Source organism: Thalia democratica, chromosome 1 (genome assembly GCF_965202585.1).
Source record: "Thalia democratica chromosome 1, ktThaDemo2.hap1.1, whole genome shotgun sequence".
In the NCBI taxonomy this organism is placed as follows: domain Eukaryota; kingdom Metazoa; phylum Chordata; class Thaliacea; order Salpida; family Salpidae; genus Thalia; species Thalia democratica.
Window position 1 is genome coordinate 61,670,764 of NC_139165.1, and position 22,066 is coordinate 61,692,829.

The 22,066-nt window shown below is 23.8% G+C and overlaps 1 protein-coding gene across 1 annotated transcript; it reads left to right on the forward strand.

Annotated features, from left to right (window-relative positions):
• The first annotated feature begins 995 nt into the window (after window positions 1-995).
• Window positions 996-21,755, forward strand: LOC145830523 (calcium/calmodulin-dependent protein kinase type 1-like). Its single transcript, XM_082938272.1, has 12 exons — window positions 996-1,109; window positions 1,600-1,690; window positions 3,834-3,965; window positions 4,538-4,612; window positions 5,966-6,104; window positions 8,342-8,468; window positions 11,766-11,841; window positions 14,791-14,903; window positions 16,434-16,512; window positions 16,678-16,765; window positions 19,465-19,553; window positions 21,026-21,755. Exons 2-11 carry the CDS (start codon window positions 1,617-1,619, stop codon window positions 19,549-19,551), a joined length of 990 nt encoding a protein of 329 aa, XP_082794398.1. The 5' UTR covers window positions 996-1,109; window positions 1,600-1,616; the 3' UTR covers window positions 19,552-19,553; window positions 21,026-21,755.
• The last annotated feature ends 311 nt before the right edge of the window (window positions 21,756-22,066 follow it).

The window sequence follows — 22,066 nt, forward strand, 5'->3', positions numbered from 1 at the left end:
ATGAAAGTAATAAATTAGTATGTTCTTGACAGAATAAATAGAAGTAATAATTTTTAGGTTAAAAATGAGTTTTATTGTACTTAAAGCAATTCGAAATCTTTCAACATCACAAGCAACCTGTAAAAACTTTATTAAACACAAAGATCGAGTAAGGAATAAAATAAGCAAATTGTATGTTTCAAATGACAAGTATAAGTACAGTGATAAAGTAGTAAAAGACAAATTTGTAAGCTCACAATCTTGGTTTGGTTTAAGTGAAAAAAAACTTAACCCTAAAGTTTTATTAAGAGAAAAAAGAGTTTCAGGTTTGCTTGTCAGGGAAATACAAGATTTAATTGACAGCTCTATCATGAATGAAATATCCCAGTTAGAGGTTAAAATAACAGGAGTTGTTCATAGAAATAAAGGCAATTGTATTGTACTTTGGAAGAGTAATAAAGTACTAGACAGAAGTGAAACAAATATGAAGTTAAACATGATATCTGGTAAATTAAAGCATTACCTGATACAGTCAAATGTTGTAGGACAAGTTCCAAATTTTCATTTTCGTATAGATGAAAATTTGATACAAAGTGAAGAAGTTGACAAAATACTTGATAATTTGCAAATTAGCAAAATTCCAAATCATGTAGATATGTTAACTGAAGTAAGAATTACTGATGCTTGCAAAGCTGTTGTTCTCCAGGAAGAAAGTAAAGAAGGAAAAAAGAATAAAAAAACTGAAATTTCTCAAGACTTGTTTAATATTGATCACAGTAAACTGACTGAAAAAATAAAGTTTGCTAAACTAACTAGTAGAAAAATTGTAATTTAATATAATTAAAACAATTTTGATAATAATAGTATTCAATTTAAGTATTTTATAAAAGTTAATTAGCTTAAATTATTACAGTTGAAAAGAATAATTTTTAATGTTTTGATTTTTCTAAATTATATCGGAGTTTTTGATACTTAAAGGTAACTTAAAAATCTTTTTATTGGAAAACTGACTTGATAGTTTTTTTAGTTTTGTTTTATAAGTTATACAATTTTTATGAGGTGCTAAGAAGAATTAAACCACAGTTTTAAAAGAAACTGTTCATAAGCAAGCAGTAACTGATTGATTATAGGTAAGTTAATGTTTTTTTGTTTATAAAAGGTTTGTAACTTAAATTTATTATGTTTTTTTCTTTTTATAAAATGTTATTTATAAATTAAGTGTTATAATAAAAATATTAATAAATATATATTAAGATTAAAAAATTGATGCACAACTATTTATTGTAGAAAATATTAAAAAGTTGAAAATCTCTTTTATTCACTTTTATTGAACTTTTGTTTTATTTTTCTAAACTTTTAAGTTTTATAAACATACAAGTATGAAAACATGTTATTAGTAGTACTATTAGTCAATTTACACAAAGCTTGATCACCAGATACTAAAAAGTTAAGATTTTACTGTTTTTTATCTTGCACACTATTTGAAGTCTCAACAATTTTAATAAGAAATGTTAAAAATTTTACAATAAACTATTAATAATACAACTTTACATTTAAAACATTTATATTATAATGTATGATTTTTAATTTTTTTTTTATATCATGTGTTTTTTTAAAAAGTTTTTAGAAAAGTAAAAATGTTGAAATCAAGTTCTTTTGTGAGAAATGATGAAATAAAGTCTGTGTATGATATGAAAAATGTCCTTGGAACGTGAGTTTATTTATTAGATGAGTTATTATAAATTTGAGACTGCAATGCATGAATGAAAAATTTAAATTACAACTTATTTATGAAAAGCTACACTATAAATTGGAGCTTGTATAGATTAAAAAACAGCTTCATTTTTTTGTGTTTATTTTTGTACAAATTTTATCACATGTTTAGAAACAGTGCTTACAAAAATTAACTAATAAATGACAATATATAAATTGTATAATTGAAAATATGTTTATTTGTTGAAAAATTTATTATTGAATTATTATAAAAACCAAACTATCAAACTTTATAAAATTCTATGTAAAATAAGGCATTTGTTAAAAATAGTGTTTAATTTAATTAACTAACTGTTTAATTGTGAATTACAAATTTTACTATTTAAGATTAAATTGTATAAAATATTCAGTCAGAATCATTTGATCTAATTTTATATTCCAAAATTTTATGTTATTTATTAGTAACTAATTTTAAGATTAAATGAAAATATAATGGATTGATATAAATATATATTTTGACTACATCCGTTTTTATTACATCTAGTTTTGATTGTATTTAGTATTTAAAGTACAACTAAAATTATAATGTTTTTGAAAGTAAATTCTTGAACATGAATGTTTACAAAATTAAATGTAAAATTTTAAAGTAGAGTATAATTTATGTAAATGATTCATACTTATAGCTAAGTAACAACTGTTGCTGCTGTTGAAATTTTAGCATAAATTTTAGATTGAATAGAAATGTTTTTTTTTTCAGAGAAATTGTTTTCAAAACAGCTTAATCAAATAACATATAATTTGTTTTTACAGTTTTCATTAATTTAATATAATTAGGTTTTATAAGTTTTTTTTTTAATTTTAGTTGTTTTTTGTGTTTGTTTTAAATTTAGTTTTATTATTTGTTCAAGTTTTGCGTACTTACTTTTAAACAATCAGTATGTAAAGTAAATTTGCCTGAATTAAAATATAGTGTAGAAGATGATAGCAGTAATTTATTTTGCATTTATTAAACTCTAAATTTGTACTTGCTAGAATGAACATAGTAGAGTTTATTTAATCATGAAAACCAATGCATATCAACCGGACTTTTGCTAGAATACAGAAATGAGAAAAATATCTTTCAGAATTAGAAAAAAAGCAACAATTTTCAATTTTTATTTTTAGGCCAAAAATAAAATAAATGCTTACTTTGGAGGTGCTAAAGACACATTCCGCATTTAATTAGAAAAATTTAAAGTTTAATCATAAGCTAATTTTTTGTATCTAAATGCAGCACTTATATTTTTGTTAAAATTAAGTGTTGTAATATTAAGTGATTATATTAAAACATCTTTCTTAGTTTTGTTCTATTAGAATTTGTATTTCAATTACCAATATAAAAACATTTAATTACAGATAAACTAGTTTTATACTTTTGCAACTGTAAAAATAAACTATTAACATTCATTAAGTTTTGTTAATACATTAGTATTAATAAATGTTGTCAACTAATTTTAGATATATTATATTTTCATTAAATAAGACAAATGATCTAATTCCATAAATTTTAAAATTTGTTAATCTAAAAAGTATGATACAAAAAAGCATGTCTTTTAAAACATTTTTTTTTAATTTAAACTTTGTTTTGATGTACGCTTCTGACAATAGATCGTCAAAATGTAACAGATGTGATAATACATATTAGACTCTTATTTTTTGATGAAAAGTTATAAGTTTAAAATACTTATGGTTTATGTTATAAAAATGAATGTTATGTTTGTTATAAATTTCAAATATAATTATATCATATATATATAATAATACAATAAATATACTTTTATAGTTTTTATTTAAAATTTAATAATTTTTTTAAGTTGTTTTTATTTCTTATTTAGTTATGCTTATGTTAAAAAAGAGTTGTCTACTCAAAAACAATTTTATTTTAGATTGAATATTTAAATAATAGTCTTATCATATTTTAAAGTTTCCTGCAATTTTGTAATTGCTCTTATAACTAAAAATGAAATTTGAATAATTGAAGTATTGTAATAAGATAATTATATTTTTTTTTGTTAAAAAATATCTTAATTTGCGGTAACTTTTACCAAAACCGTTTTATTTTTTTTAACATTTCATAATCCGAATAACATATTGCACTTTAGTGGTGCATTCTCAAAGGTACGTTTAGCTGAGCATAAAGAGACTAAACAACTAGTAGCTGTGAAGTGCATACCAAAGAAATTAATAAAAGGAAAAGAAGCTAGTATCAACAATGAAATATCAGTACTCAGAAAGTTTGTGTGTATATAATGTTTTAAATTGTTTGTATGTTTTGACCATATACCAACTGAAGTATCTTGCATATATGAAAATTTGTTTTACAGTTAAGTTTTTATATGTATGTTAAGTTTAACTAAGAGCGATAACAGTTTAAAAAAAGTTGTTTTTTTTTTTGCTTCATGGCGTATATAAGAGTACTTTCGTTTTAAGTTTATTACTTTTGTTCTTGCTAGTAAAAACTATAAAAAATATTAGTACTAAAACTAAATATCATTTGTATATAAAGTATTTCAAATTAATTTGCTTGTCTTTTATAACAAGCTTTTAATTTTAGAGTATATAAATCTATGAATATTAAGAAATTTGGTTATAGTAACAAAATTACAATTAATAATGACAAATTATACATATGCTAATTGCAACGTTTTAGAATTCTTCACTAAATATTAAAAATAGTGCTTGTTTTTTTAAGCATTTAGTTATTTGATTGAATTATATGAAATTATCTGCTCATATCCTAAACTATTGGTACTCCTCGACATAATTAAACAAACTTGTTTATCTACTAAATGTTACGTATCCACAGATTGCGTCATCCAAATATTGTAGGACTTCGTGAAGTTTACAACAACTCGTCGCATCTATATCTTGTTATGGATTTGTTAGTATAATTTTATTTAGTATTTAAAGTTTCTATAAATTGAACAATATTAAATGCCATACTTAAAAACACATTTGTTTTTAACAAACATTTAGCATTATGAATTAATTTTTTTTTTAATCTTAAAATTTGTAAATAAAATGAAAATTTTAAAGGTTTATACTAGTAAATTGAACCTTAATTGAATATAACTAATAATATAAATTTGTTGAAAGTGGTTAATAAATTTATGATTTACTAAAAAAGTAGTCAGTGAGTATTTATATAACCATCATAAAAACTTTTCCAAATTTATTTGATAGGTTTAAAACAACTACTTTAGAAAAAAAGTTTTTTGTTTCATATTTATATATGAGAAAAAATTATATATAAAAATAGAGAATATGAAATTATATTGCTACTAAATATTTATTTTAACACCATATTTTGTTATTTTTTATTTATTTAATTGAGTTTCTACAAAATCTATACTAGTTATTTGAATTTAGCCATATCTTTCTATAAAATTTTTATACAAGCTATCTTCATCATTTCTGCATATTTGAGCGTGTAGTAATTTACATAGTGCCTTATTTATCAAATAAATACCAAAACTAATAGTTAATAAAAAAAAACAGATTTTTTTTTACAAATATATAAATGACTTATTTAACTAACTGACTAGTACAATGAGAAACGTATAATGTGAAAAAATTAAGTTATGATTTTAAAACAAAGGTCAGCAACAACATTTTCAAAACACATTGTGAACATTATATGACCTAGAGCTGGTTTCGCAGGTATTTTGTGGTTGTGGGTCTATTTCAAAAATTAAATTATTCGCGGGCCACAGTTGTAATTTTACTTTTCATAACAGACCTAAATCTTCTTATGTAAGTTTCGAATTTACCGTAAATTGTACCAAAGACCTTTTTCTTATTTTAGTTCCAAACCGCAGAATATATAATTAAGTTTTAATTCGTTTTTACGAGGCTAAACTGCATGTTCGCGGGTAGCAGTTTAATCTTTTAAAGGACGCATCCCATTTAAAAGGAAAACATGCTCACAGGCTGCACTTTTATCCTTCGCGGGTCATAGTTTGCCGACCCTTGACCTTATGGAAAGAAATCTAGCCATGAACACTGCTTGAACAAGATTCCTTGTCGTGTTAAAGATTATAGGGTTCATTTATAATTTTAACTCCTGTTGACCACTGCGCTTACAGCAATCTGTGGGTCACTTTTAGCATGAGTTATACAGCTAACTGCAGCTCAACTATTTAACATTTTATTTTTCTCACCCTTCTACATATTTAGGTTAAAAAGTTTGAAAAAAAATTGAGTTGTAATAAAAACCAATTAACTTATTTTATAGTGTATCAGGTGGTGAGCTATTCGATCGCATTGTTGAGAAAGGAAACTACACTGAGCTAGATGCATCAAAACTTATCAAGCAAGTTCTAGAGGCTGTGGCATACTTACACAAAAATGATATTGTACACAGAGATCTTAAGGTATTTTTGTAATATTTTATAATTAATTGATGAGTTCTGTTATGTTTATTTTATTTTATACTAAATATTTTGTGTGAACTTAAGTTTTAGCCTTTATAACTTAAAAATAGCCTGAATTAGTTTTAAGATGAACGATTGATATATATGTAAAATAAAAGCGAAAGCTGTAAACCATATAGAAAACTAAGTACGCGGACGGTTTATGTAAATAAGTAAGTCAAACCACCCAGAGTATAATTTTAAATAAATCTTAGTTGTAGTTAACAAGCGTTTACAAAAATTTCTAAAAATCGAAATATATTCAAAAAAAAAACAACCCGACAGTACCAAGAAGCTATGCAAGCAAGTAGATACAATCACGAGTTATTCTTCAAAAGTTTAGCAACGTTGGTTGGTAAAAGCTTCTTAAATATCCTAAAGTGGATAAAAACTTTACTAATAATCATCATCTATATATTTTAATTTTAATATAAAACCACTAAAAATATCTTTTTATTGTATGCCAAATAAACCTCTAATAATGGTACAAATTTGAAGAATGTTAAAGATCAAAGAGAAAAACTAACGAACAGGTGACTAAAAAAAGAGAATGTCCGGTCAACGATAAAAATTTGCAAAAAATTTTTACTTTAAGGCAACTGTGAAAACTTAAAAAAATATATGTGGTTAAATTGGACTGTCTTTTGAAAGTTAGTACAGAAACATAAATTTAATTTAAAAACGGAAAGCATGGTGATACTACACTTTTACCGCAGTACATAAAAATTGAAAGTGAAAAAAAAAAAAACTGTCTAAAAATTAATAGAGAAATTTTAACAAAACAAGTACATAAAAAAAAAAAAAAATATGAAAACGTTTGAAGTAAAATATAATTATCAGAACTTTTAAATGTAACTATTTAAAAGGAATAAAATTTAAATTTAGCTATTGTTAATTATTAGTTTAGCTAAACTTTTAATAAAACAGTTACATTAACTAAGTTCTGAAAATTAAATCATACTTTAAACGTTTTCATAGCTTTTTTATTATTTTTTTGTTTATAAAGCTGTGAAACTTGTATGTATATACTTTATTGTAATATCCTTTCAACATCTTAAGTTTTCTATCTACTTACTTATGCTTAAAAATCTTGGGTATTAAATTGTTACCAAATTCTTACCTAAATAGTATTTATTTTTTATTTAAACTCATTATGACGTATCCATTATGTAGCTTTTATACATGTTAATATTATATTTTATAGCTTAGTTAAATACAGCAGTAGTTGATAAGTGTGTTTTGAAAAATATTTTCTTCTTAATAAAACAATGCAATAAAATTTGTTGACATTTTTTATTAAAATTTGTACCCCTTAAAAGTTATAAAGCACATAATAGTATAATATTATGATAATTAATAAAATGGTATTAATATTAAATTTTAAGTATTATAATAGTGTTATGATAATGATAGTATAAATTTGATAACTAACTTGCTGTACATTTAATTTTTACATAATTTTCATTAAGAGTCATTTATATAAAACATAGTTTATTCGTTTTTTGTTTCATTGTTTATACAAAAAAGACATAGTCGAAAATATTTACATACAATAACAACAAATCAAGCCGAAAATTTGTCTAATTTTTGATAAATGTATCTTTATATACCTTTAATTATAAACATAAGTAATTATAAGAACAAAAGTTATATAAAATTTAAATAATGTTTGTAAATTAATAATTCCGAAAAACTTGAAATTTTAAACATACAAAAGTGGTTTTATCAAACAAAAGAAGTGAACTGCAGACTGGGTGTTTGAAATATCGTGGAATTTCCATGATAAACTTAATTAAAACTACTTTACTAAAAATTTTCTAAACCTTGTACATGTCGTTCAAACTATTCCTAAACATCTAATTTAAAAAAACGATTTTACCAACAAATTTAGTTGCCCTTAAGTAAATAAAAATCATGCTCACAAAGTGTGAAAAATAAAGAAATAGTTGTCCAAGTTGAACATGTTGTATTAATTATAATAAAAGAAAAACCAACTTTTAAGATTGTTAATTAAACTTCTACTGAAAAACTTTTATAAATATTAATTAAAGTAGTAAATTAGAAGTAAATCATATAGCGACTTTGAGCAAATGTATACCATTAAATTATATATCATCCAGAAATCGTTGATAAGAAATTTTATATTTAGCAACAAATAATTTACAACTTATAGAAGTCTAATTTTTTTTTCGAAACAGCCAGAAAACTTGTTGTACCAAAACCCTTCAGAAGATAGTAAAATAATGATCTCTGATTTTGGTCTATCCAAAATTCACGTTGAAGGCTCAACTATGAAGACAGCATGTGGTACTCCTGGTTATGTTGGTAAGTTATGATTTCAAATTATGTTATATAAAATTAGTATAAGTATAAAAAACAATGAGCAGGTTATAAAAATAATACAGTAATGCTCATGATTAAGTAAAACTTTCAATGTTTAAAAAAATCCTTATTGTTAAGTTTAATGAATAATAATGTGGAGTTTTTCAAGTTATAGTTTTTTATAAACATGCCTGTTGACCTCAGTTTAAATTCTTGTTCCAAATTCATTTCTGCTAAGACATACTTACTAACCTTTCTGACATATCAATAGTGCTTAGTTAATTTATCTAAATAGAGTTGAGAGGTTTATTGTAGATTGTTTTTCGGATTATTCTTTTAAGTTTTAGCAATTTTTTTTAAACTGTCCTTTATTTCAGATTATCAGTGGTTTTTTTAAAGTCTGTGGATGAACTGCCAGACTTTCCTTTAATATGATAAATAGCCATTCTCGCTATTAGGCTAGCTTCAAGTTATCATTTCTTAATGTTAAAAAAATACCAATTATATGGCATTTTGTAATCTAGAAAATGCTCCTTTTCACGATTTAGTTTTACTGAAACTTATTAAAGCAGCCCAGAATTTTTAGCTTAGCAGATTCTTGATCAATAAGTAAAAACCAAATGTTTTTTTTTTAATTTATGCAAGATGTAATACTTATATGGATTTGCATTAGAACTATTTTATGTATAATTTTTTTTTGTTTTTTTATCTATATTGTGGAAGTGGATTGTAAATCTGTAGGTTCAGAGTCAATTTTAAAGCGAAGCCCAATTTGTTTTTTACAAGTTGATTTAGATTTGTAAAGTTTTATGTTAGCCCCCAGGTTTTAGTTTTAAGATGTCCTGATGGCTCATTGAATAAACTAAATATTACTATAAACAACTGAACTTGCTAATGTATTCTAAATAGCGTCTTTTTTAGTATTGCTCAAAGTGTTTATCACAATCTATTATACGAGATTCAATACATAATTAAAATAGTTGATATTTTGAAACAATAAGTAATAATCTGTATATCCAACGGCCAGTCATCATCTTCTAAAAAGCCACGTATTAAAGCAATGTGTTTCAAAAAGGGTCCACCAAGCAGAGACCTCTGGCGGTCTGAAAAAATAATTATTTTTTAGCTTAAAAACGACTTGTGCAAAAAGAATATTTTTTTTTATAACAAAGAATCAGTAAATTCTCTTAAATTGGTTGTTCACAGTATTGCTTATTAAATAATTATTTTAATACAATTTTTATTTGAAACATTTATAAAAAGATTTTTAAAACTATTAAACGCAGTAAATTTATGTTTGACTTATTTTTTCGGCTTTTCGTGTAAATTTGGCCCTACAATTAAAAAAGTTGCCCACTTATTTTAAAGGTAATAAACGAATAAAAAGTAATTAGGTGATAATTGATAACCTTTTTTTAGCTCTAGTAGTTTTGGAATTTCTATATTATCTGGATCCTGCTGAATATTTAAAAAAAAACAAATCCAGATCCATATAATCAAAAATTTTAATTTTATTTAGACTGTCATTTTCTATGCATATAGTGTTATCTATGCAATAGGACATTTTTTATGCAGCACTTTCAGTCAGGATTAAAAGAAGAAAATAATAGTTTTATCTCACTTTTGTTTGTCCTTTTAAATTTTAAAAGTGAAATATTTTTAAAAATTGTTAAGCATGATGATATTTATTTTGTTTTATCTAATAAAATTATGTATGTTGTATTGAAATTAAGTAATGGCTCACCGTTGGTTGAAAACGGGGTTCAAGCGGATATTGACTATAAAAAAATTATTTTGCTGAAAGTAAGTTATACTAAGTGTTAATCATAGTCAGACAGAACTTGATATCTTTGTTTTAATTTTTTTTTTGTTATTTTTCTGCTTCAAGTATGTCAGAAGTTATGTAAGTTTAAATCCAACCAGTTTTTGCCTTATATAGTTTGAAAACTACTCCACTTCATAGTTTTTGTCAAAAATTGCTTGCAGAAAGTTACAGAAAAATACCTGTAAGACTTATTTAGAAAAAAATTTTTACCATTTTTTCTTGAATTTGGTTTAATTTGTATCGGAAAATACAATAAGTTATTTAAAAAATATTTTTTTAAATATTTTTTTTGTTTTTAAAAACTGATATTTTTTTCTAAAAAAAAAAGTTAAAAGGCATCAAAATATAGCTTGTACGAACCTAAAAAATACTTATATTCCAAATGATAGATTTTTTTTGTAAATTTGTGTATAGAATCCTTTGTCATATTTGCTAATACATTAAAAAAGAAGATATTTCAGCACTAGGCAATTGAGATTTTCTCTTATAAAAAACTCTATATTGCCCTAAATACACCAATGTGTTTTTCAAAAGACTATCAGTTTTTTTAAATGAGAAAATATACTTATGTCTTTTAAAGTGTTTAAAGAATTTAAGTTTTTTTAATTAACACTAAACCAAAGTAAAGAAAAAAACCTAAAAAGTATTTATATAAAATCTTTTAAGATATTTTTTAGCAGTTGCTGTAAGTCTTAATTTTTACATAAGTTTGAGGTTATTTGACTTATTTTCGAACAGCTAAAATTTGCTTCGTTTAAGATTACATAAATTTTAGAATACTTAAAACAGAATAGAGCCAAACCCAGTTTTTAAAAGAGGGAGTCCCAGCTCTAAACAACTAAATTAATCTTTTGGTTTAAATCAATTTTTAAGTCTTTAAAATGGTCACTGGCCACTTGCCAGAACACTGCGTAGCTGTTATTTTATTATATTTACAGGGTTGCCAAAAAACCCGGAATCCTGGAAAAACCTGGAATTTATTAATTTAGGCTACAAAAAACCTAGAATTTACGAAATTTTGAAATAAACCTGGAATTTTGAACAAAAATCACTTAAAAACCTGGTAAACAACTTTGAGATTGTAATTAGTAAAATTTCGATTTGGCACATAAAATATATCCTATAGATAACATTTTTTCGTTATCATCAAAAAATTTTTTCATTAAAAACACATTTGAAGAAACTTAATGATTTTTTTTAAGGTTGTTACACTATTTAACACAGGTTTTACCTTAAACTTAATTTTAAACTAAAAATAGACCCAAAATGTGTAATTTTAAAAATATGAAATAAATTTTGAAAGCCTGAATAAATTTGCCTAAATCATTTGGAAACCCTGTACATATACATTAGATATTTTATATTAGGCCTTGCATTGATAAAATTTTGAAATATGTTTATATAAAGTTTTTGAATTTATTATTACAGACTTGTACAAAATTTATTTTAGTTTTAAAGTTTATAAAATAAAATAGCTCCAGAAGTTCTTAAGCAACGTTCTTACACTAAAGCTGTTGATGTTTGGTCTATTGGAGTAATCGCTTATATTTTGTGAGTTTTAATTGCTTTTTAACGGATAATTTGATTTTTTTTAGTTATTACTATCACTATTTTTATTTGTTTTAATTGCTATCCCTAAAGAACTGTTGCTTATTCTCCTAGCTAATTAAAATTTTTATTTTACCAAGGCTAGTATGAAATAATAGCAAGCTGGTATTGCTTTATTTCTAACAAATAAAATGAAGCTTCTTCAAATTGTCGTGACTTAACATTCAGACTATCTTATTTAATCGATGGTGACCTTGGTTTATAGAAATATAGAATATATTGAAGTTTTTACATTTGTTCGTCTCATCAAAAAGTTCTCTACCGACATGGTGATTGAATTAGCGATTGAAAACCTTAATTATATAACTTCAAAAAGTTCTAAGTACCTAAGATTTAAAGAAAAAATATTTAACTTAACATGCTAAATATACAAACAAATAAGTATGAAATATAACTATTAAACAACTATATATAGGTGACATGCGCACGTAAAAACAACCAAGCTGTATGTCTATAATATTTAAAAAAAGCAAAAAAAAAAGCTCATTTTAACTTAGGTCAATGATTTCATAAAACATTTTTTGTTAGAAATCATGCGATACACATCCTGCTATTTCACTTGTCCATTTTTTTAATTTTTGCAAAAAAGTTAACTTGTTTACAAATTTTGGATCAAATTAAGGCAGTTACGATATTTATTATATCCACAATTTAAAAATGATGAACTGCAGCGTAGACCATTAAAAAAAAACTCTACTATTATCAATAATCTATCATTCACAAAATTTGTTAAATTTTTTAAACTGGCTATTAAAAATCTAATTGCTACAATGTGAGACCTATGTTTTAAGTACTCTAAGAAATTAGTCATATTTAATGTTTCTTGTTTACATATTACTCATTTTATATTAAATTCATGGTACTAAGATTTACCATAAGAATTGTTTATTTTCTAGTAATATCAAATTGGTATGTTTTATACCTAATATTTATAAAAAAGTTGAAGGCAAATACAATAATTTTAGAAATAAGTTATTTAATTGTTAGTTCCCGTTTATTTTTTAGTTCAATTCTAACCGTTTTACATTATAGAGTTATACTATATATTTAATAAATTACTAAAGACAAAACAAATGATATCATATCTAAATGTCATATTAACTAGCTGTGTCTGAGCAATTTTCGAACTAGTTTAATTGACCTTTTATTTTCTTGTCTAGTTTATGAACTTGAGATTAGAAAAAAACACTATTTATTCGTTAGTATAACTACGTTTTTAAACATTCTTGAGTTTTATAAAAATATCTTTTTTTTTAGATCTCTCAAATAAATGTTTTATTAGTATTTTAATTTGAAAACTTGAAATATGTTATAATTGTGTTTTTTTTGACAAATAAAATGATGTTTTAATAAATGTGAATTTTTTGAATAAATATATGTAAGTTAATAATTTTAGTTTTTAAATTGATTTAAATTTGATTATTGACTTTTTATTGCAATACTGACATGCTTTAGTTATACTTTATAATCAATACTACTTATCAGGTTGTTGAACAAGAAGTAAAACTTTTTTAAACCACGTTTGATTGGTTTGTTTATGTTTTCTGAATGTATAAAATTTTAGAAAATGTAGTAATAATTACAGATGTTTTGTTACAAATATATTTTGTAAAAACGTTTTGAATTTAAAAACAAAATTGAGTAGGTTACTACTAGAGTATATTTTTATAAATTGATTATTTATTATTATTTTATGTTAGTAATAATTTAGGTCTACCTTATTTCCAAAAAGTCTTAAGACTAAGTAATTTATTGTATACTTTTTTTAACAGTCTGTATTTATTAAAAGTACTCACTGTTATATTCCAATCATTTTTTTATTCTCATATTAATAGTTAGTTTGAGTTATGATAAGATTTTTTGACATTTAAATTAAATTGATTAATTTATTAATCAGTTTAGACTAGTCTTTAATTTTTTATAATTTATGTCGTTCTCTGTTAGTCATGATTTATGAAATAATATATTTATTAGCTTATAGTTAATTTTTTTAATATGATATTTGCATTGTTTTTGAAAAATTGAAAACTATAGTTCAAGGGCATAGGGCTAAAACACTTTTTTCACAACTTGATCATATTTTATAATGTTTTAATTAAGCTACAAGATGCTTTTTACAGATTTAAAAAATTTAAATTAGTTTTTGAGATATAGCCGGTCAAAGTTGGAGGCAACAATAGGTTCCTTATGGGAGGAGCAAACTAAAACGGCAAATAACTAGAAATTACTAAAAATCTACCTCCTCCTATGTTTTTTGAGATAACTACCTCAAGTTTTCAGGAAGTGTTCCTTGGCATATTTAGAAAATTCTGTCAGAACAAAATTTGAAAAAATTAAAAAATAAAAACTTAATAACAAATCAACAAAAAAAACTGTAATGTTCAAAAAACATAGGAGGAGGTAGACTTTTAGTGATTTCTAGTTATTTGCCGTTTTAGTTTGCGCCTCCCATAAGGAAACTATTGTTGCCTCCAACTTTGACCGGCTATATCTCAAAAATTATTTTGAATTTTTTAAACCTGTAAAAAGCATCTTGTAGCTTAGTTAAAACATTATAAAATATGATCAAATTGTGAAAAAAGTGTTTTAGCCCCATGCCTCTGAATTATAGTTTTCAATTTTGTTAAGAATTAAAAAGTTTCAATTAAAATATGAAGATAAAGGTTTTACGTTTACCAGGTGTAAATAAAGTTATAAAACTACTAGATATGCTTTTTTTTTCGTTTCATACTAAAAATGCTGCTTTAATTAAAGTTGGAACAATTTTACTTAATTTAAAATACTAAGGAAGTAATCACAAAGTAAAAAATAGTTATTGTTTTTGTAGAGTTTTATTATGAGTACATCAATTAAAAGTTTTCGAGTCAATAGCATATTTTGTTATTTTTAAAGGTTATGCGGATACCCCCCATTCTATGAAGAGAATGATCAGAAGTTGTTTGAGCAAATATTAAAAGCCGATTATGAGTTTGACTCACCTTATTGGGACGAAATTTCTAATGCTGGTGAGAATTTTTTAAAATTATATTTATTTAATATTATTTTTGTAGGTGTTTATCTCAGCTACTAAATGCAGCCTTAAAGTGTTTTAAGTAGATAGGTACAATTTTATAAAGTAGAGATTTCAATAGTACTAAACGGAAGGATTAGCGAAAACAGAAAAACTATTAAAAAAATCAAGTATACTATATTTCAGCAGTCCGTGTTACGTTTTGTCCGTTTACTACTTACTTTTTTTTTTCAATAGAGTGTAGTAATATTAAAATGAAAACTTGTCGATTTTTCAAACAATAATTCTTTTGAATTTATGCTATTGAAAATTAATTATATAAATTCATTATATAGAATAAATTATTTAATTTTTAAAAGTTTTGACATTTTAAAGTTTAAATAATTTAAAGAACATTTTATTTAAATTTTGAGAATAATGTTTTATAAACATAAATCTTGAGCTGATTATAGCTAGGGAATACTAGATATGGGTAAATCAAAAAATACATTTACTAATTTTTGTTTTAACAATGTTGTTATACTTTCAATTTTAGGCGAGTCTTGTTTAAAATGTTTTTATGTAATACTAAAATTTAAAAAAAGATCTGCAGTACTATCCTTCATTATCTATTAGGAATTAGACTAAAAAAATTAAAAAGAATTGCTTAAAAACTGTATGATAGATAGAAATAGTTTTTTTTCATCATTTAGTTTGCTTTTTTAATATGATATCTATTGAATAGTTTAACTTTGATCAGGGTTGCTACAAAGTCAGGAAAAATTATGATAAACGAAAAAAAAAGACAAAAGTCGGGAAACAATGGGGATTTTCGAAAAAAAATCAGGAAATTTGATATAAATATGCTCTTAATAAGAAAGTTTATCATCACTAAAAATTGCTGTTTCCTAATAGTATTTTCTAAAAAAATTCTTATGCAAAATAACTGTTTTTTTAACTTGTATAAATATAAAATTAAAATTTTTACATAATTTCAAGTCTTTGGTTTATGTACTTTTAAATCGGTTATAATTAATAATTTGATTTATAAAAGTCAGGAAATTTTTTTCAGCTCGATCTGTGGCAACCCTGTTTGACCTTAAACATATCTTAAAAGGTACTTAAAATATTTAATTAAGGTAGAAAGCAGCTTTTAGTTTAGTAATAAGTCAAGAAACTAATACAAAATTGTTATACAACCTATTGCGGCTTTGATATTAGTCAGGTTAATACTTTAAATAAGATCAAATCTTAGTATTAGATTATCGTATTTCGTTTTATTTTAGATTGCCAATGCTATTATTTAACTATAATAAGCTAATTAAAAAGTTGTTACTTTCTGTTTTTAACTATATATATAACACGCCGTTTTTTTTTTGTTATTTTCAATCAAATCAATAAGTGTATTAGTTATAGGTGATAATGAATTAGAAATAGCGTAAAGTAAAAAGAAAAAAATTTGTTAATGTTAAATTGTTTATTATTTTTATAGGTAGTTTATATTTGTAAATGTATTTAGATTATTAACTCAAGCAAATTTGCACAGCAAAAAGTTTCATCAGACAATTAATGCATTTATCTCCTGAAAAACGGTTAACATGTGAACAAGCATTAAGGGACCCTTGGTAAGCTTTAGTTTTTATCAGTCTTTCTATTTTAAATGAAAAAAAAAATGAAGTGCAAATATTTAGATTTAGATTTTTTTTTCTGATTTTGACATTATTTTTTAATCATTAGTAATTCATGGTCTAATTATTTAAACATGTTTTTAATTTTTTGTTTAATTGTAGGATAGCTGGCGGTGCAGCTAGTGAAATGGATATTTCAGAGTCTGTTAGAAGGAACATGAAGCAGCGATTTGCCAGGGGATATTGGAAAGTTTGTACTATTATTTCAATTTTAATTCTTAAAAGAACTTTCACCCGGGTATACGCATTTAGAGACTTATTTAAACCTACTATGAAATAAGAATAGCAAGTATGTGTTGATGTTTTTAATAGTTTATGCACATGTAAATGATTTCTCTGTCACTGAAAGGTAAGTTTAAAGGTAAATCAATTTGTCACAAGGCGATAATCACAAAAATAATTTTATTTTATAAATATAAGAAGTTTATAAATTTATAATAAAAAATAAAGTTTATTTGGTTAATATAAATTGTTTAAATGGTAATAAAATTGATTAGGGATCAATAAAAACCAATCTAGTAAAACAGTATTTAAAGCTTATAGAGATGCACTTTCGTAAATGTAGGATTTATGGCAAAATCTTTAACAGGAGCAATTGAGATGTTATACTCATGTATGCCTAAGTTTGAAAAGCAAATCTCAAAACAGAATCAAAAAAAAAAAAAGTAACAATAAAATCAAGTAGTGATTGACGCACATGTACTTGAAAAAAAAGTCAAGTCAATGGGAAATGTTTACACAAAGGAGACAAATATAAAGCTTCTTATAAGATTGAAAACAAAACAGTGGATTCATATAGGGTTATTTATAACACATTTATAGGGCTTTATAAACAAGTTTAAGAAAGACTGAGAAAATTTAAGTAAGTCAGGGTGGTGACTAAACCTGGAAAAACCTGTAGTTTGAGAAATTTTGAAATAAACCTGGAATTTTGAACAAAAATCACTAAAAAAACCTGGGATTTTAAACAGTTTTTACGTGTTTAGTAATGAAATTTCAATTTGACACATGAAATTTATCATATAGATAAAAAAAATTGTCATCATCAATTTTTTTTATTAAATACATATTTAAAGTTGCTTTAAAGTATCTATTCAATTTTGTTATTTTATTTAATACAGTTTGTTACTTTAACTTAGTTCTAACCTAAAAACTAGACCATAAAACGTGTAATTTCAAAATCGTGGAATAAATTCAGAAAACCTGAAAGAAATTTCTTTAAAATTAGTTGTCACCCTGGTAAGTACATCCATAAATAAAAGACTAAAGGTATCAATTTGAAAAAAACGATGAGATGTGAATTTTAACACAAAACAAGACAAAAAAAATAACTAAAAAATATAATTCTCTGTGACCTAGGAAGATTAGAGATATCTTTTGCAGGTTCAAAGGCTCTAGTAAATTCTCTATCCGAATTGTTCGGAAAACGCAAACTTAAGCTAAATGCTATCAAAAAACTCTAGAAAATTGTATAAAATTTTTACTAACTATAAATTCAGTTTTATTTCTTAAATTGCTGCAATTATGTTTTTTATTTTTTGTTTATATGCATTTTTTGTACGTGTTTTGATCCGTGCTTTGTTTTAGATTTATGTAATTTTCACGAAGACAGAAACTTGAACTACCATTTTGTGCAATGAAAAACAATTAAGTTAAATTATTACTATTTTAACCAATTATTTTTAGTGAATGTAGAACATAAATGTTTTCATAAGTAAATTAATTTCTGTGATCATCGCCGTGCGTGAAAAAAAAAGTAAGAATTAATATTAAATAAAAAATGTGCATTGGTTAGTTTTATTGGCCTTTCGAAGATATGCTGCAATTTTTAAATTTTTTAAAACTAAGAATAATTTAGATACATACTTATAAGTTTAATAGGTTATAACTTAATACTTAAAATTTTAAGTTGAATAAAATTTTTAATCATGTACTTTATAAGATGTATTTTTCAGTTTTAACCTACATAAACTGTATGTAAATAAGTAAGCTAAATTATTTATCGTAGTTTTATAGAAAAAATTATAAGCATACTTGAAATTATCCAATAAGGGGTGTATAGATAGTGTTGGTTAAATTGAATTAGTTAACGTTTTGTAAAGGTATAATCATTACAGATTCCTTTTTTTTTATCTTACACTGATATCCCCTCAGTTTCATAAAACTTAAACTGATATTAATTCTTTATATCGAGCTTATATAACTTGTATAAATTCATTTAATGAACTATCTTTTTGTTAGAATTTTCCAAGTTCTGAATTAAATCTATAGTAAATAGATTTGCACTGTGTAAAGAAAAGCTAGTCTTAACTTACTGTAAAATTTTAGCATTACTAGTATTGTGTTAGCAGATACTTACTATCCAAGAAACTTTAATTCGCTCATAAAAAATAAGTCCGAACTCAATAGTTTAATGATATAAACTGATTGAAAAATTATATATTTAATCTTACTTTTTCATCTATAAAATCTTCTGATGTTTTCGACTCCGAGATGTTTCTTACAGTTTAAGTATAATACTTGTAACGAAATATACCTATGGTAGTTTATTAGCTTATGTTAGACACCGATTAATTTTGCTGTTGTAAAACATACTTGTACACTCAATATTTTACGCATTGAATTTAACATTTAAAACTCATAATGATAAAGGATGTATATTAAGGTGATTTAAGGATATAAGTTTAATATTAAGCTCTATTAATAAACTAGCAATTTTTAAAATCTTTTGACTTTATTAAATAAGGTTTTTATTTTGGTAACTTGGAAGTAAAGTGTTATTTTTAAGTAAGATTATAATCTTTGTAGCTTAAGTTACTAGGTTAATTTTTTCTGAACTGTTAAGTATGTTGTTACAAAAAGATAGTTAAATTTACAATTTTAAAATAGAAAGCGTTCAATGTAGCAGCTGCAACAGCTAGAATGAAAATGTTGCAAGTTCATAATCAGGATGAAGAAACTATCAAAACTAATTAAATGTTTGTTTCCTTGTAAATTGTTATAAGCTTAAAATTAAAAAAACATTAAGTTGATTATAGATTACTGGTAAAATGATAGTAAATTTCTATTGCATGCAATATTTAAATATAATTAACTTTTTTCAGGGTTGCCACTTTACCTGGAAACCTTGAAAAACCTGGAATGACCGATTTGACTCAAAAAATCTATCATATAAAAAAAAAAAATTTGTCATCATCAAAAAAATTTTAATTAAAAAATATATTTAAAGTAGCTTTAGAGTATCTTTTCAATCTCTTATACTATTTAACACAGTTTCTTACCTTTAACTTAACTCTAAACTATAAATAGACCCAAAAATGCGTACTTTTAAAAACCTTGAAGAAATTTGGAAAACCTAAAAAAAAAAATTTGAAAAAACGAGTGGAAACTATGTTTTTGAGCAAAGTAGGTGGTATTATTTCAAACAAAATAGGAACAAACTCGACTAATAAAGTTTAAAATAACTTTAAAGTGCTTTATAAAGTTTAAACAGGTGAACTTTTCATTAATATAATGTTATGTGGAACTATTTAGCAATTAATATAAAAGTCTGTTTTAAATTATAAGTTTTGAAAAATTTAATGAAGTAGCTAATGCAGTTTTCAAAATTATTGATTTTTATTCAACGTCTTTGCTTTTAAGTCATTCGTAAAGTCTATTAATTTTTAAAATCTTAAAAATTTGTCTTACATTTTACTTTTTATCTCACAATATATTCGTATTTCATTAGACTTTTTTTGTTTAATAGTTTTTAATAAAGAATTAAGTTTACATTACCTCATTTACTTAAATGAAATAATTTTTTAGTCACAAAAAAAGTTTAAAATTAAAGTTGAATATAGCTATTTTTTTATTTATTTTGAATTTAATTTTTTAAACATAAAGTGTTTAAAATTTATATTTACTATTATATTTTTATTTACAAGACCTTCATAAGCATACTGATTCTTTTTCAAATTTAATATTTTTTTAGAAATGTAGCCTCTACAAGATTTTATAAGAATTGAACCGTCAAGTAACCCATAAAATACATTTTAATTACCCTTGGAACAAAAAAATAAAATCTACAAAGTTAAATAAACGACGTTAAAATTTCAATAGAAAATAAACTATACTTTTTAAATTAAAGTTGATGTCTAACTTTTTCTTTAAATTATCTGTATCTAACAAATGGAAATAAACTTAATCTTCTAATAAAGCTGCATGTATGATACTTAGGTGTCAAAATATTTTTGCAGTTTAAAGCGCTAAAAAATTGGAAAAAAACTTCAAAAGTGATAAAAGCGTATAACCTATAGCTGATGTTAATTAATTGGTGTATGTGTATATAAAAAAAGAGTGTTTTTATTGTTTTGCGCAATCTTTACGATTTTTTTATTAATTACCCAAGGGTGAACTAATTACTTTGAATTATTAAGCTATTAAAAAAATTGATAATTTTTTATTTTAGGTTTTGTTTTCGAGATCAAAATGAACTCGAAAATGGCTCAGACTACAATAAGCATTGGATGTTTCAAGTACAAAACTGTTCTTTAACATTTTTTTAGAATGTAAAACCTATGCTCATCTGTTTTATTTGCTTTACTCTCATGCTTTTCAATTGGCCTACACAAATTTTTACTTTATGTCTTTAAAGAATGTATTTTGAAAGCCCCCGTTTAAAGAATTTTTGATAGTAATTAAAATGTTTTCTATTTGTTGGGCAGTTTAAATATCAAACATTTTTTTGAAACTATAAGTATTTTGAATTCTAAATTTATCAAGTAAAGAAAAATACATTTTACGTAATTTTTTAAGCTTTTGATACATATGATAATAATAGTTTTTAAATAAAACATTTAGTTAAAAGACTTGCTAGAATGTTAAGTATCATTTTTATTTTGTACCAGATTTAATTGGATTTTGTCATTGATTCTACTATGCCTCTTCTAAAACATTTGTTATTATCATTACTTAAATGCAGTTTTTGTTTCCTTATGTTTCTGTAATTTTTGAACGAATCGCAGTAATTCTTTAGTTGTTTAAGTCAAAAGATATCTGTACGAAAAATATTTTCAATTGCAGTTTTTTCTGTTTTAAATGTTTAACTTACTAAAATTCATTTCTTACGGTATTTACTTTATTGTTGAAGTTATTCAGTCAAAAGTTAAAAATTGAGTTATGCTTAATAAAAAATGTATTTTTCATTGGTGAGTTAAAATTAGATCATAATAGGTACTTTTTAAAAGTTTTTCTTTATAGTTATTAACATCACCTAATGAAATAATATTTTATACTGTCCTATAACTTTAAAAGATTGTTATGTTTGATTTCTTAAATTTATAATATCAGACAGTTTCGTTTTTTCAGAACTTATACTTATAATACTTTGACTCAAAAACAAAAAAGATGAATAAGTTAAAGTTAAGCTTTAAAAAGTTTCCTAATAGTTCAGACATTATGCAATAAGTTTAATCTATGATTGAAATCTTCTATGAGATTTATTTGAAAC